Consider the following 16,876-nt stretch of genomic DNA (forward strand, 5'->3'; position numbering starts at 1 on the left):
GCACAATTTGGAAATACAAGGAAGTTACCATCAAGCAGTGCTTTTGTGTAGCATGTGGGTTTTTTTATTTTAAGATCTAAGACCCTGCAGCCTAACAAGGACAGAAGGAACTGCTGTGTCCCTTCAAAAAGAGGGAACTCTCCCTTCTTAGAATGATGGAGGAGCTCATTCTGGTAAGCTAATGAGTCACAGTGTGCTAAATCTTAGAGTTGGCACAGGACTTGAATGGCCATCTGTTACTAAAATGTTTCTTTTCTGAAAATGTTTTTGCTTTCAAAAATTATTGCATGGGAAACAGGAGATTAGATTTTATAATCATTGCACTATTCTTTTTTAGGTGAAAGCCCAACTTCAAAAGATGGGAGCTTTTCAGCCCATAAACATCTTTCTCCGTCAAGAAGTTGACCGGATGCAACTTGTTATATCCAGAGTTCGAACTACACTGACTGATCTCAAATTGGCTATTGATGGTAAGCTGCAATATCAAAAATTGTAATTAAGGTGCAATATTTATTCATAGCAGTTGCTTATACCATATAACTAAATAAGTATTTCTCCTTGTTTCCTTCCTTTCTCTTTTGGTCCCTCCCTCACACAGCCTTTCTCTTTTTCTCTCTATCATATGACCACTAACTCTAGTCCTTAAAATCTCCTGATTGTGTCGCTAAGGACACTCCACCTAAATTTATTCTGCATGCATGTGCTCCAGTATTGCAGTTCGTGTCCCTCAGCACTACTTCACTTCTGTGATTCTCTCTAGGATCCTACAGAGCTCAGAGGAGCTGAATTGCTTGATTAAATCCACGGGTCGTGTACCAGAGTAATTTATGAAATTAAGCTGAGACATAATGATACAGAACAAGGTAGAAGTGTTGCTGCTAAGTAATTGAGAGACAGGGAACTCAGGAGGGAAGGTGATGAAGACTCTAATTTAAGGTGAAATTTGACATTTTTTTGAAACTGGACATACCAAATGGCATGTCTCTAAATGGAAGCTGAAGTGAGTGGCAGTGTCAGTCAAAAGAGAGAGAGAGAGAGTTCCTCTTTTAGGCATTACAGTAGGCAGGAAACAGCACTCTGTATCTCTCCGAGGCAGGAGTATTTGGCTGAAAGTGAGCAGTGGTGAATGAAGTTAAAATAAACCAAGAGTAGAGGCAACTAGAAGCAGATGGAAAATTTGATCAGAAAAGGAGTGAGGAAAAAGAAGGGATAATGATGTTGCCATCTGTTTTTTTGTTTTCACTTTCTATTTTGCTCATCTGCAAGAGTTGAAATACCCATGAAGGAAAGTGTACTGTTGCTCAGCCAAGCTTCTTGAATTAACAGATTAAAATGAAGCAGGAATGGGTCTATTCCACTGGTAAAGCTCTCACCCAAGTCTGCTGTTCTTTAGCAGAGAGAGGGAAAGTATCTGAGACAGCAAACTGTCCTCACAGGGAGCAGGTCAGAATGCCTCAGAATTAGTCCCTCTGACATAGCTGATGGCATTACTGTAATCTGTTTTACTGGTGTTCTGACAATGTCTTTCATGAGAGGACATCTTTTTAAATTTGTATTTTTATTACATAAGGATCAAAAGAGATTTTTTCCTCTATCATTTGTATGATACACTAAGACAAAAATACATGTTTCAGAAACCTCATGCGTATAATCTGAGTCTAGGAAAGAGATTCATAAATGTGCCCAAGGCTAATAATCTTCCAATATAATAACATTATACTTTCATTCTGTAATAACATATGCAAAGATCAAGCTGGAAAAAACAATTGTTCTCTTTTCCTGAGCTGAAAGTTTTCTTTTATATGTGAAGAGATCCCTTTTCAAGAAAATAAAAAGAATATTTTCCATCCAATAAAGTGTTAATATTTCCTTGATTGTGACAGATATATTTAAATTCTCAATATGTATAATATTCTGCAGAGGGGTGGATGAGTAACATAATTTATTTGCACTTCACACGCAGTTCCACAGTGGGCACAGTCCTCTGCCAGATGTTTAATCAAGTTAATGCTGTAACTTTCATGCAATTCTCTAAAACATGATTTCTTATGGACAGGCAAGTTAAATATAGTGAAAAATTGCTCTGAAAACAAAATTGGATGTATAGTTAACAATAACAAATAATGGCTTCTGGCATGTTCATGCCATATCAAGTGCATATGGTACACTGTTAATTAGGGGATGGAAAGAACATTTAGGTACTCTACCTGAGCAAAAGGGAAACCCCCAAACTGTCTCATACTTGATTCTCTCCCAAAACCAGTCAGCTGCAGTTTCAGGTGCTTATTTTTCTTTACAAAGAGGTAAACAAAACGTGCCTGCTCAAACAGGTCATGTAATTTTTGACGTCTGCCCTGCTCATGTATCTGCCTCTGGCTTCACAAACCTGTTAAGGTCCCTGCACCCACTTTTAGCAGAATTATATTTTCAAATAAATTTGGTGTTTAAGAAAATAGTGTGTCTTTAGGTTGTGAATATCTGATTCTGCAGTTTGGATGTGAATGGATGGACCTTGTTATTTTGATGTTGCTCACCAAGTTACATTTGAGGTAATGTAAAGCCCTCCTCAGGGAGAGCCCAAGTGCAGCTGAACATGAGGGACGTAGAAGGAATTTGAGACACAGTTTTGTCCTTCTGTGCAGAGGGCAGATTAAGCAGATCAGCTTTTGGGAGGGGTGAGGATACTCAGCATGCGTCCAACATGTTTGTTGGCAAATATGCCCCAGAAGCTTGCATCTCCACCAATAAACTTTGCTGCCCAGAGGGATAGTTTTTCTGGCTCAAAATGTAGTAATTAGATTGTAGCTGCACTTTGTACTCTCACTTATGTCCCGACCATTACTTCTGCTTTAATTACTTATTGATTGCCCAGAGTTTATTTCACAGTTGGCATAATACAGTGCTTCACCATAAATCAGAGCACAGCAGTGATGGTTGTCCTCTCGAGTGCCCTAAATACAAGCCATGTTCCAAACAGAGAAATCTTTTCAGAGACAAGAAGTAAGAAATGGGGTTTGCACCAAAAATGCCACATCTTAATGTGTTATGAGCAGCAGATCTTGACCCTCTGTCAGAAAATGACCATTCTTTTTAAGGAAGTATCTGATCTGTAGAGTTCTTGTGAACTTACGTCCTGCCTCTGGCACTGTAGAGGCCTCTGGCACAAAATACTAATCCTCTGCTCCTTATTGTATAGTGGGTACTACAAATCCTCTCTCCTACTAGTGAAGATGGTGTCTCTAAATGCAATTAAATCTAATGACCCATCCAGTTATTCCTAGCCTTTTAGAGTTTGTTTATTTGTGTGTGGCCTTTCTGTGAGATTTTTGTGGGGTTTTCTTTATTTCTCCACGCACTGAATAAGACTGGTAAGCATTTTGATGTCTTCTCTTGGTGAAAAAAATGAGAAGAGAGAGTCTGTAGGAATTTTTTTCATGAATGAAGTGGAGCATACTTGTACTATCACTGAAAGTGAATATCAAGTCCACGGCAATGGAGATAAGCACAGCTTTTAGTTTGATTTTAATCCTTATTCTTTTTAACATGCTTAAAATTGTGTTTAAGGACTTCTTGTGAAAGAAAAAAATGCTTAACTCATTTACTTATGTCTAGGTTCTACTTTGGTAATAAAACTGCATCCACTTGGTTCTGGTTTCTGGTACGTTACAGCTCTGTGTTTTCAAACTAATCCTTGGTACTTGCCTAAATTGCCTACTTCATGAACAAGTGAAGAATATCTGAGAAACCTTGGATTTTTTTATCTATTCATGTCATATATGTGCCACATGCTCACAGAACTCCCACTGCTATTTGTACAGTATTTGCAGAGTTAGGAGAGAGAAGTCCTTTCCTGATAATACATTTCCTAAAAACACAGCTGTTCTATGGCAATGTAGTTCTACACATATTATAGGAGTAATGTAGGATTTTAATGTCATCTACACAAGCTCATATGTGAAGCCCAAGGTAAAGATTCACAAGTTTTTTCCAACTCACAATACCATGAATTTGAAAGTAGCATTTGTATCATGATGCTGCAAGGAATTTCTGTTCATTGTATGTAGCATCTTGTAAGAGGGATATAAATGAAGTCCAAAAGAGTCAAAAGAGGTAGCTGGCAATTTATTTTAACCTACATGGTGAAAAAGTGAAGCTCAGGAAACTAGTCTTGCCAGAATGCACAGAAAAGTAATTTCCCATGAAAGGAAGAGGTATGGACTTGTTCCCTCTGACTGGCTGAGTTCTGTTTTGACTTGTAATGGTGTATGACTGCTAATACTAACACAGTTTTAATTTGGCTTGCTGACAATGGTAATAGGATTTTGGACTGAAAGATCTTGGGCTCTTGCCTTACTGGGTTCTACTCTGTGTGTGTGTGTGTGTGTGTGTGTGTGTGTGGCTTGTAAGGATCATCACTTTTGGATGAGGATTTTATTTGAAAATGATTAAGAGTGCTCAGTGAAGACATTAATGGAATATAACAATAGGGACATCATTTGAGGAAGGAAGGGGATGAGTCTAGGGTGTCTTGTGGTGTAGTTACTCTTGGCTCAGCAGCTCTCATCCATTATTTACTTCTCATCCTGATAAGAATGCCAGAATGCCTCCTGTTGTGTTTCACAGTGTGGCACATCATTTCTGAACTTCTTAATAGGTGTTACATATGCTTGCCATGATGCTGGCCAGGACAACTGTTTAGAAATACACACTGCACATTAAGGACAAACTGCAGAATAGAGTTTATCTGCCTGTCATATTGCTCTAGCTCAGAGTAGTGATTTGTATTACATTTTTCGTAGAGTTGTGTGTGGATTTTCATCTTCAGATTACTGCTTTAAACTTTTTATTTTCAGTCCATTGATGGAAAGAACTCTTCAGCCAAGAGAATTTAGTACTGAAGATGGTAAATTTTCATAACAATTTGCAAGGTTACTTTCAAATTGCCATCTTTCTGACTGTAGGATTTAGCTATTGAAGAGAACCTAGTATTTTTGTGCTCTTCTACATGAAAAAGTGCATGCTACTCAAGTTTCTTAGTCCCTCTCATCTCTCCTGACTTGAAGAATTAAATCAGAGGATTCTGCACCAAAAAAGAAAGTTGGGAAACAAAGAGAAAACAGAGCCATGGCAAAGGTTAGATGCAGCTGGAGAGAATACCAGTCTAGAAGTAAAACAGGGGGAGAGTGTTGTGCATTGTGGGTCTTGGCTGCCTGCTTTACTCTTCCTGTTTTAGAGCTGGAGCAAAAGAAAGTGACAAATGGTTGAGGGGCCTTGGGATTAAAACAGTGTGGTGGAGTTAAATGAGGTTCTGAAAACTCCCTGGGAATTGCCTCCAAATGCTGAAGTGCCCAAGTACTGCAAGCGGAGAAAGAGGAAAATACCCAAAGAACTGCCTGAAGCAAAGAAGTCGACTTCTATCAGCACAGCAGTGGTGGTCACAGAGTTGGCAGAACCATGCTAGAGCTTGTGAAAAAAATAAATTAAGTTTTAGGTATAAGAATACATACATTAGCTTTTATATCTTGTGTATTTGGGAGGTATAATTAAAAAAGCTTTGGAGAAAACACAGGCAAGTGTTAGCTGTTGCCATAAGGCAGAAAGAGAAGAAAACTTAGCAAGTTATAAACAAGGTGATATTTTCTTCTCCATATGTTCAGCAAAGAAGAGGGAGTTGAAGCTTAGTGGTGGAGGCAAGGTGTGACTGCTTCAAGAACAAAGCGGGTTCTTTGGGAGGTAAACTTGAGTGGGGATTAAAGGCTGAAAAGGTCAGCTTCTGGGATTGCAGCTGGGACGGTCAATAATGGATTGGTGCTTTCACTGAGCTTTTTTCTCTATGTACTCTTCAGGCTAGCTTAACAGACGCAGTGTCTAGCAAGTATTGTCCTCCAGGGCTAGTCTTCAATTTTATTATAATGATTTCAGCTATTGGCAAACTGTACTTGATGGAGAAAGTAGCTTTTTCTCATCTCATTTATATCCTACATAATTATTCTTGTTATTTTTGATTTACGTCTGTGCCTGTGGGAAGAGAATCAGTCAGTGGACCAAAGCTTTTTTTGGTTCGTGCTGGATTTTAAGATCCTTCCTTTGTTCCTAACTTTAGCTACTAATTTAAATGAGCTGTGCAAGTTTCCTACTCCAGATAGACACTTTCATAAATGTGAAATTCAAAACAGATCCAAATTTTACAAATTCCACAGTTTTCAGATTCAATTTGTGGGAGGTATGGTAGTGAAAAGAGTCAACTCGAAGAAATAATACAAGCTCCTGATGTAGTCTGTTCAAAGCATTATATCTATCGAATTAATAGATATAGATCTATTTTATCCAGATCACTTTAAAAGAACAGACTATTTACTTTTATCGATAAAAAATAAAAAAAATTATCGATAAAAAATAGTTATCCTCAGAACTGAGGAGCTTTATTTGGGTTATTCACCACTCAGCAATAGGATAGATTTTGATGTGGTTTAGAAGGAAGACGATATAAATATAGGGCAATCAAAAAGGGGAATCCTAATTTCCAAACTGTATATACTGTGGAAGCATATATATAAAATGATTATTGTAGATATTAATTTTGAAGTATGGAAATGCTCTCTTTTCTTTAACTGACCTGACCCTTCATCAGTCATTTACGGGTGGCCTTTATTTCATTCAAGAAACGGAATATCATGGAGTGACTCCCCAAATAACCAAGTTATAAAAAGTTGGCCTGTCTGATTCACAGAACACTCAAGCCTGTCATGTTAAGTTCATAGGACGTTCAGTGTCTTCATATAGTACAGTGCTCAGAGGTTCTCAGAAGTTAAATATGAGAAGCCTATGGCATTGTACTACTCATTCAGTTTATCAAAGACAGTTTTTCAAACACCTGTATCACTTTTGTCCAGAAAGATGGGATGATTTTTTGCCTATGGTACTGATTCTATTTCTGACAATTATTTTATTTTGATAGTTATTTTTTATTTTTATCAGAGTATTTTGGCTGCAGTAATGCATCCCAACAGCCACAGGTGCCATTTAGTGCTGAAATTCAAGCATGGTATTCCTACTGCCAGAGATGACACCCACTCACTAGGAATATTTATGCAGATATATGGGCACGGCCTGAGCTGTGAACATACCTCATCCTCAAGAACACTCTGGCTTAACATTCTCAACAGCTGCTCTGAGTCATGGCAGGCAGGCTTCCTAAGGGATTTCACAATGCTTCAGGGCAGAGACTGGTTGTATCTCCCTATTTGAAAAGCTCCAGCCTGCCCAGAAGAATAGAGAAAGAAAGGAGAAAGTTGAATGTATCAGCCTGAAAAAAAGGAATAACCAGAGGTGAAAGAGTTCTTCCTTTCTCAGTTCAATGGTAGTGGTCCCCAGGGCTAAACCAGGATGCTCCTCACTTGTTTTGTGCCCTCAGTACAGTTGCTCTGAAGTTGAAACCAACATGCTGTGCAAGACTCTTTCCCCCACTTATTCTGTCTCTATAAGGTCAATAAAGTGTATGGTGTAATACAGTGTTTTTCTAAGCAAAGTGGAGAAGACATGGAGTGGCTTCTTTCTTAGATGTTGGCTCTCTTGGTTAGACATTAGAGAAGATTAATACCCAAAGAGAAGGTTTATTAACTGTGTTATAAAAGTCTCTTAGCTACCCCAGAATGTGATTCTGAGCCTGACTACAAAGCAATTGCAGAGAATGCAGGATAGTCGGTATTTTTTAATATTTACTGTTTTGTAAAGGTTAATAGTTTTCTCAAGGAATTTGTTGCACAAAAAGAGGCGCAAATAAATGGAAACAGATCATTCATTATCTGTTAGAAGGAATCAAGGGCTATTTGCCATTTATATATTGTAGAAAGCACTAAATTTGCACACACTTATAGGAGTGTTTACGTTGCAATTCTTCAAAATTAAGCTGGTGTTTGGTTTCTGGATATTCTTTTCCTTCCCTTCGACTGAAGCCCTGTCAACCTCAGTGGAAGTAAGGGATCTGAAATGCTTTCTTTTTACAGGCGACATTTCCTTATGGGTATGTTTGCATGGACCATTGCAGTTTTTGTTTGCAGTCACCCAGACCACTTCCCTTTCCTTTCCATGTTCTGTGGTCGAAGCCACTTAATTCTGTTTGGTATCTCATGTTGTCCTTGTGGCAATTACAGCAGCTGTGTGTGTGATGATACATTGAATTTTGGTTTTATATGAATATTTAATCAAAGTTGAGGTACCAGGCCAGTTTCTATAAGAGAATAATGGAAACAGTCTCTGGAACAGAGAAGTTATCCTGAGGCATGGCCATGTGCCAGATCTCAGTATCATTGAGAGTACATAAGTTGTAGGAACTTCTAGCACATGGAATGGTGAGTGTCACTGAAAAATCACTGTCTTAGTATACGCCAACATTTTAGTGGAGAGAACAGCACTCTGCATGGAATTCATGAGTACGCACTGCCAAAAAAAAATGTAAATCTTGCCTCCAGCTTTATTCTACCTACTGCTTTTCCACTGAGAATCTTGATAATGGAAATATACAAAGTTGTCATTAATAACAGTGAATTTCATGAATATAATCACTCCCAGTACATGCTTAGGATATAGATGAGTTACACAGTGTATCTCTATCATTGATCATGCGTGTAGGATCCATTAAAATTTGTAAAAAAGTTTTCAATGATTAATCACATTCCAGACACTCTGTGAATATAATGAATATAAATAATGTGTATGAGGGAGAAGTTGTTTCAGAAACAAATCTTTGTTTCTGATCAAAACAACAGAAGAAATATCATTTATCTTATCGCCTTTACTTTGAATCAAGTCTTATAATTTTGAACAAATTAACTGCAAACTGATAAGACTGCAGTGCTACAGGTGTGCAATTAAGGCACAACAAAAGAGGGTTTATTAGACTGGGAATGTCATTTGGAAGTTATAATTGCCTTTGCAAGCTAGGGGAAAGTTCATTCTGAACGCTTTACTTATCTTCCAGGAACCATAATTATGTCAGAAGAATTGCAAGATGCTTTAGATAATATTTATGACGCTAGAATTCCAAAACTGTGGTTTAGAATTTCTTGGGAGTCAACTACTTTAGGATTTTGGTTTACTGAGCTTCTTGAGCGAAACCAGCAGTTCAACAGCTGGCTGCAGGATGGCCGTCCAAACCAGTTCTGGATGACAGGATTCTTTAATCCACAGGTAAGACTGCCATGTTGACCTTTATAACATCTGAATAAAAGTTAAATTAGACCTTGGGGGGAACTTCAAGTTGACTTAATATTGCTATATGAAGTATAATCTCTATGAATTTTTTAGCATAAATGTAGGGTATAACATCTTCAGTATCTACTGAAAAAAATTTTGCTAGAACAAAATAATGCTTCTGAAATAACGAAACACATCTTTTGGCTGCTTTAATTATAGTGAGGAAATTGGGTAAGTACATACTTTCACATTTCAGCTTAATCTTCCTTTTTTTACCTCTTCTGTTACAGTAATCAGTTTTTTATTTATTGCATGAAAATCTGAGTACAAAACAAGATAAGTTCCAGAACTTTGACATAGGAAGAAGAGATTTGGATTTGGTTCTCAATCCCTGCAAATCAGTTCCATGAAACGGAAGGTTTGTTATTCATACCACCCCAGAATTGTGCCAGACATGGTCTGCAGAGACATATAAAAATACAGCCTCTCGTCTGCACCATCTAAAATAAAAACCTGGCATGAAATGAAACACAAAAAAGGGAACAGCTGAGAGCAGAGTTAAAAGAAGTAAAGGATACATACCTAGATGATGTGTAGTTTCTTTGCAGAGCTATCCACATTCATTAAAGCTTTTTATGATTCACAGATGTTTGTGGGAAGTGTGAGTTGTGGAAATGAGTCATTGTGAGAGTATCCAGCCAACAGGTTTCTACGAAGCCTTAGGAAAGAGCTATTTTAAAGATCTATTTTGATCTCAGTACTTGTTAGCAATGCAAAAGCTAGCTTAAACAGCTGCCTAGAATAGAGAAAGCCACAGTGGCAGATATTCTCTAGGACTACTGCTTGGAAATATCCATCTATCATCTATCCTGTGTGTGTCAGCTGTCTGCCTGTACAACTTTGTAGCATGGAAGGGGGCTCAGGGAACCCCTGAGCAAAGGGTTCTCAAGTGTGAGGGAGAGGAGTAGGAGTTCTAATAAAATGATTATGCTTCCATGCTTGGTTTGCTAACAACACGCTGATAGCAGCATTCTAAAATACTTCAAAGTAACTTTTGCAATGATCAAGCTGGAAGCAGCCCTAACAGTCTTTTGGCTATGTTTGGTGTTTGCTTTTGCACGAGAGATGAGCAAGAGATGATAGAGATTTTGTACTGGATATTTCAGATGGCTTTTTTGTGCTCTTGGGGTTGTGTTGGTTCTGAAATTTTGCCAGCCCATATTGGGCATCCTACATTTTTTTTGGATCAAAATAGCTGGATTTCTGAAAAGAGCTGCCAAATAATCAGTGTAAAATGTCCCCAAACAAAATGTGACTTAATAGACCATATTAAATGAGAAAGCCTCTAGAAATACAAAAATTACACACTTCATAACCCCTAGTTCTTAAAGTCTCTAGATACATTGTGTGCAGAGGTTAAAAATGTTATTTGTGCTGACAATCACAAGCTTAAGAATCAGATGGTTATTGTTGTAGTCACCATTTTTTGTAACCTAGGCTGTGGGAGTGGCTCATTCTAAAAGCAATTCACCTGAGCAAAGACTGATTTTCTATTTAACTAACTATTATTTTGTTAATAGTCATACTGCTGTGTTTAAAATCAGTATTTCATGTGTTAAGAAAATTGATTTTTGTCTTCTCAAACAAGCTGAGGTGATGAGGTGTTAGTGCTGCAGTTCTAACGGCTCGTTTGTAATACCTGAGAAGTTGTCAGGAAAATCCTTTCATTTGTGAGATGAAATGCAGCTCCTAAATCATTTGCCTACTTGCATATATCTCACTGTTTGCTTCACAGTCAATGGATAAATGCCATGGATAACTCAAGGCAATAAAGTAGATTTATAGCACTGGGAAAACTAGGCATTCTGGCAATAAAAAATAATATAGGACCAGACTCTGTCTTCTCTTGGACTGTTTATACTCTAGGATAAATTCAGTAATTTCACAGAAGTTAATCTTTATTTTTAGTGATACAAATGTGCTCTGGCTCAGACTTCTATGTAAAAGAAACCTGATTCCCCATGTGTGTCTGCCTTGGGCCAAGATAACTGGGGTGAACAAAACAAGAAATGCCATGAATTTTCTTCCCTCCTGGAAGTTAATCTGATGTTACTGGATTTTTTTCATCTAAAAATTGACATTAGGCATTTCTCATTTCTACCTCCCAATTTCCATTTAGTGGCTGACACTGTTTTATTGTTTCCTTGTTTGCATCTCTGTATCCAGTTCCTGTGATTTGTCCTATATATGGAATTCAAGAACTGGGAAGCAAAACTGTCTTTCTGGTTGTGTAGTTCTCAGCATAATGAACCCTCAACCTACTTCTGCGACCCTTAGATGCCAAAGTAATATTAATACTAATCAGAATATGAAGTACAATGCCTCCATTCCTCAGTGTCCACTTAGTTCTAGCAAACCTGCCATGATCTGCTCAGTATTTGCAAAGTAAGTGACAAACAAGGAACTTCCAAAGTAAGGTAAAGAAGGTAATATGATTCTGAGAGCAATGGACTTAACTGATTTTCATGTTTTTTGTAGTAACTCCCATGTGTGCCTCCTTTTCCCTCACTAGAAGGTGCAGAGTTAGTTCACATGACTCGTTAAAAGGCAAAAGGGGCAAAAGCTCCAGCATTCTTCAGTGAACTGGACAGGGAGAAATTCAGGAAAAGGCAAACACACATATACAAGAAAAATACCGAAACCCTAACCAATCAACCAACCAAAACCAACAAAACCAAAACAAAAAAACCCCAAGGATTACCAGAAGTTGAAACAGATGTCACAGCAAGTGGGTCACTATGTCCCTGACTGAGGATTTTGGGATGAGCCAAAGCTTCAGCTGTACAGTGGCACCTCAAGCCACTTGATTCTGACTTGCTCTTTGTAGTGCCATTCACCCACTCTGGGACACCCAGCTGGGCCTCCAGCTCACAGCTGCAGCCTTCAGAAGCTGTCTAGGATTCATTCAAATGAGCAGATAAGCATGAAAAGTCCCACTGCAGAAAGTGTATAGGTCCTGCTATCTCTGTAGGAATAATCTGCTATCAAACCTTATCCCTGAAGACAACTCACAGCTTGGAGCTTACTTTTATTCCAGTGTTTCCATGGTGCCTTTGAACTGATTCCCTTAATACAATCAGGGCTCTGTTCTCTTCAGGCTCTTCTTTCTTTAATATTTCAGTTTATCTGGGATCCAGTAGCCCTCTGGGGCCTTATGGCAGTGAACACTTCATGTATTTTAAACTATTGGTTCTAGTATGCTTCTACAAATTAAAATTCCACAAATTACTGCAAGGATTCTGCTTTCATTTAATGGCATTTCTGATAGAACTTGGCCTTTAATCCTGTCTCCCTCAGCTATACGCTGGAGTTCTCAGCTACTTCAAATGCAATTATCATTATCTGTGCTATCACAAAGCTTTTTTAAAGCACTTGTCCTGGGGTCTCTGGTATTATATTAATGAGAAGCTACCAGTGTAAGTTAACAGAAACATCTGAGTTCATGAAAGTCATCTCATGTTCTCATAACTTAAAGGGTATTGCATGGCTACCAAGGGCTTGCAGCACTCCAGTCCTATCAGCCAGAGACTGGCCCCTATGTTCAGGAGACCATATGCTGATTTTCCCACATCTGACTTCTTTCAATACATTTGGCCCTAATGGTAGCTCAACAGAACATCTCACTATGTGAATATTGAAGAAAAACAAAAAAGAATTTTCAATTCCCTCATTCAATTCCCTCATTCCCATTCTGATTTCTTCCTAGTTCTGCTGTTTGCTCACTGATTCCCATCTTTGTGTGTTCCTTATGTGGCTCTCTATCCCCCTTTCTCTTGTCTCCAGATGCTTTAGTTCCCTGTTCTGAAATACGTCAGGAAACTTACTCTTTCCTAGGTGTCCTTTTCGTTGCTCTTGCATATTCAGTTTTGTGTTTTATTAATTCACCTCCTCACTACACAAATGGGTTTCCACAAGGTAAAATAAGATGCACATCTACAGCATGATCACTGGAACAGCAAAGAAGTCTGCTCTCCACTCTCTAAGGACTAAGGCACTTCCTATGTACTGAACTGTGTTTTCTCATGGACAGCTGTATCAGTGAAGCTAACCAGCATCTTCAGCCTGCCTTGTCTTTTGGTAGCTTATACCAATGTCATGAGATTTTAGCTCTCTAGAACAGAGAGTTAGGTTTATTCTGTGCTACTGGAGTGCTTTGGGTTTAACTTGCTGTTGTCTAAAATACTATGTCATTGTAGTATATAAAGAATTCACTGAGAGAAGTGTCAGAGGCATTTCAGTATTTAATGGTATGATTCCAGCTGGTACTTCCTTTGTGTTCTGTAAAATGCTTATTTGTTGACTGAAAAGCATTTTTTACAATGTTGGTATAAGAAAAGATGAATAATATAGCCAGCGTTAGAGAAATTAGAAATCACCTGTGGTTAGAATTTCTCAAAACACGCTAATATGGCAGCCATATAAATATCTGGTTGGTTGTAAAAGAGGTATGAGAGGTGAGTTATAGAGGCACTCCTGATATGTTAAGTAAGCCAACTTGAGGGCTTCTTAACACCAACATGTGCACACCAATTATGTATGTATGCATGGTACTGGGGAAGTATAGGAAAGCATTGGATTTACACTACTGAATTTAGTTTATGTGTACATAAAATCCTGTGGGATCAGCTCTTATACAGCTGATGTCACTTACATAGGGAAAAAAAAACCCTTTGGAAATGGTTTAAGTCCAAGGCTTTGTAAAAAATATTCTGTGTCATATTCCTGTGTATCTCCTTAGGGGTTCCTAACAGCCATGAGGCAAGAGACAACTCGCATGAATTTAGCCAAAGGATGGGAACTGGACAGTGTTGTTTTATGCAGTGAAGTGACCAAGATGATGAAAGAAGATGTTGTTTGCCCTCCTCCTGCTGACATTGGTGGGGTTTACATACACGGCCTGTTCCTCGAAGGGGCAGGCTGGGACCGCAGGAACAGCAAGCTGGTGGAGTCGGCACCAAAGGTAAGGATCAAGTGAGTGCAGCAGGCTGTGGCATAATGCTCTGGGAAAATAGGAAGTATGCTGAGTGCCTGCAGCAGTTTCACAGCAGGTTTTAAGAGGGTAACCAACACTAGTGGTGCTGGGAAGAGGACAGGCTCTTTACCCACCAGAAGTGAACAAAAAGACTTCTGTCAGAAAATGAATTTAGGATGCATAGCACTACAGCAGACCAGATGCTGGTCTTCTTGGCTTCAGGGGCCCTAACAGCACAGTTATGTTTGAATAAAATAGTGCACCCCATAGTCAGTCCTCTTTTGACTGACCAAGGGGGACCTTATCAAAGCTTCCAAAGCTCTGGGCTAGGTTTGATATGGAGGTCATAGTTTGGTTGACTAGAAATCCCTAGTCTTCGTTTTTTAATATGAGAAGAGTATTAGTTTTGGGCTTATGCTCAGTTATCCATGCATTGAGTTATGTTTCACTGATGTGACTAAGCAGATTGAAAATCTATCTATGGAGTAATGATTAGATGCTGTAGTCACAGTCCAGGGAAAATTGTCATTGTCTGCACTGGTACACTTTTTCCAAGCCAATGCTAAGTGTCCTGGAATCGGAATTGAGGTAATTCCTGTCCATAGGTAAAACATTTCTCTGTCTGACTGAGAGAAAAGTTTTCCAAACCAAACCTTGCCAGCTGTAACTTCTGTTGCCTAGTTTGTCAAAAGACCCCTTCAAACATGGAGTTTACTCAATTGCAGTGGAGTGTTCAGCAGGGTTCCATGTTGCTCTTGGATCTGTGTCTGTTTTATCCCCTGACAATGAATACTTGGTGGAAGACCTGAGGGGATCTAGTTTGGAGAAACACCCAAGAAGCACCTTGGATGTTAGAAGTTCCACTGTCAGCAGTGCAGGGGTATCACAGAGAGTTGCTAGTTGCAGCTTGGTTTTTGTGGCTCCAGTCCTACCATTCAGGGGAAAGGAGGCAGGGAAAGAATGGGAAACATCAGTGAAAGGGGCAAAGGAAGGGAAAAAAGACAATGGTTGCTGTCCCTCCTAGAACCATCCTGACATTTTTCCATCTACCTCCACAGCATGCAGTTTTCCAGGTTTCTACTTTTCTGCTTTCCTTTCCTTCCAACAGGCTTCCTGATGGCTGTTGTCCCTGAGCTGCCACGGGCTTAAAGTTAGTGTCACACAGTAGTGAGTGTAGGACTTGTATTCTCACATGTACCTCTGCTGAGGTGCTGGTGCTTTTGCTGAAGGCCATCACTAAATCTAGTTCTAGTGTTCAGAATTCAGATGCCCTATCCTGCTTCTCTAATGCTGAGCTCTGTGTCTTTTAACATTCTCAGGTGCTGTTCACGAGCCTTCCTGTGGTCCACGTGTATGCTGTTAGCACGACAGCACTGAATGACCTAAGGAAGCAGCACGGACACGTGTACTCCTGCCCTGTCTACAAAAAGCCTCGGAGAACAGACCTGACATACATCTTCTCTTTGCATCTGAAAACAGTGCAGAATCCTGATCACTGGACCTTGAGGGGGGTTGCACTGCTCTGCAGTTTGAAGTAGGGACAAACAGCTATGAAAGAAAGAACCAACAAGAAGGATTAAGCTGCAGCCAGTATTGTATTGTTGTTGTCTAAGTGGTGGCTACCTTCTCACAGGGAGTCGGGAATTGGCAGGTGATACATAGAGATTATGTTAGTTGCACATAGATCAGCTTACTCTGTTCACAGCAAAAATACTAATTCTATTTATCCTGGGAATATCAGAGGGAAAACAGCTGCAGGTGTAAATTTGACAACTCTTATAAAGCAAGTGAAAATATAATCGACTAACTTGCTCATAATGGAAGCACTACATAAAAAAGCTTATGATAGTGACAACTGCTGTGACATCTTATGGTGGTTCTATTGTAGATGTTATCTTTCTTCTTAATGCAGGAATTTTTTATAATATAAAAGAACATAATATAATTATTTTTAAATTCAACTTTGTAGTTAAAATCTTATCATCCATAGCATTATTAAAGCTGTAATGACAAGATAATTAAATGCTTGGTAAAGTTTTATGTTTATCTGCATATATTTCAATGCACAGTTCCTTTGATTTTGCATTTCTAAACTTGCTGGGTGGTTTTACTAATGGCTGTGACCATTTTCTTAAACAGTCACTTTTTAGTGTAAACAATCATAGAAATAGGAGTGTTTATCTTTGCACACAAAATGCTTTTTGTAACTATTAACTCATTTCAAAACCTATATCCACTTATAAGGAGGGTGTGCACACCCCCCATTATTAGCAGGAAGAAAGGTTTTAAAGTTTTCTTAGAGTAAACATAACTGAACACAATTTTGGCTCTAATTGGCTCTATTCATTCCATTTGCATTAGTGCCTATTAAGGCAAATTCAAACCTCATAACTGCTTTTTGATTTGTATTTTGCATCCATTTAGTTAAAAAAAAAAAAAGATGACACACAGGCCATACTTCACCTGAAATGGTTGAAGTATTTTTGTGTTAACCACGACTGCTGTCTACCCTGTAACTGAAGGATGATTGATACTTCTCTTTTAATAAACAGATGGCTATTGGTAGAAAATGTGTTTAGTTTCTTTCCCTAGCACAAATTCAAAGCAAAAGAAATTGTTGTTGGATGATATGAAAGAAGGACTTGCAGT

At 38.7% G+C, this 16,876-nt stretch overlaps 1 protein-coding gene across 1 annotated transcript in view; it reads left to right on the forward strand.

Moving 5' to 3' along the window:
* Positions 1-16,230, forward strand: part of LOC136290479 (dynein axonemal heavy chain 5-like) — a 147,425-nt gene extending 131,195 nt beyond the window's left edge. The window contains exons 73-76 of the mRNA XM_066184902.1: positions 338-470; positions 8,981-9,189; positions 13,994-14,215; positions 15,547-16,230. Coding sequence (XP_066040999.1) covers positions 338-470; positions 8,981-9,189; positions 13,994-14,215; positions 15,547-15,765 — 783 coding nt within the window. The 3' untranslated portion in view covers positions 15,766-16,230. The remainder of the gene's footprint in view (positions 1-337; positions 471-8,980; positions 9,190-13,993; positions 14,216-15,546) is intronic.
* Positions 16,231-16,876: the final 646 nt, after the last annotated feature.

The sequence above is a fragment of the Chamaea fasciata genome, unplaced genomic scaffold, assembly GCF_029207755.1.
Source record: "Chamaea fasciata isolate MVZ Bird 193981 ecotype frontalis unplaced genomic scaffold, bChaFas1.0.hap1 SCAF_1, whole genome shotgun sequence".
Classification (NCBI taxonomy): Eukaryota; Metazoa; Chordata; class Aves; order Passeriformes; family Sylviidae; genus Chamaea; species Chamaea fasciata.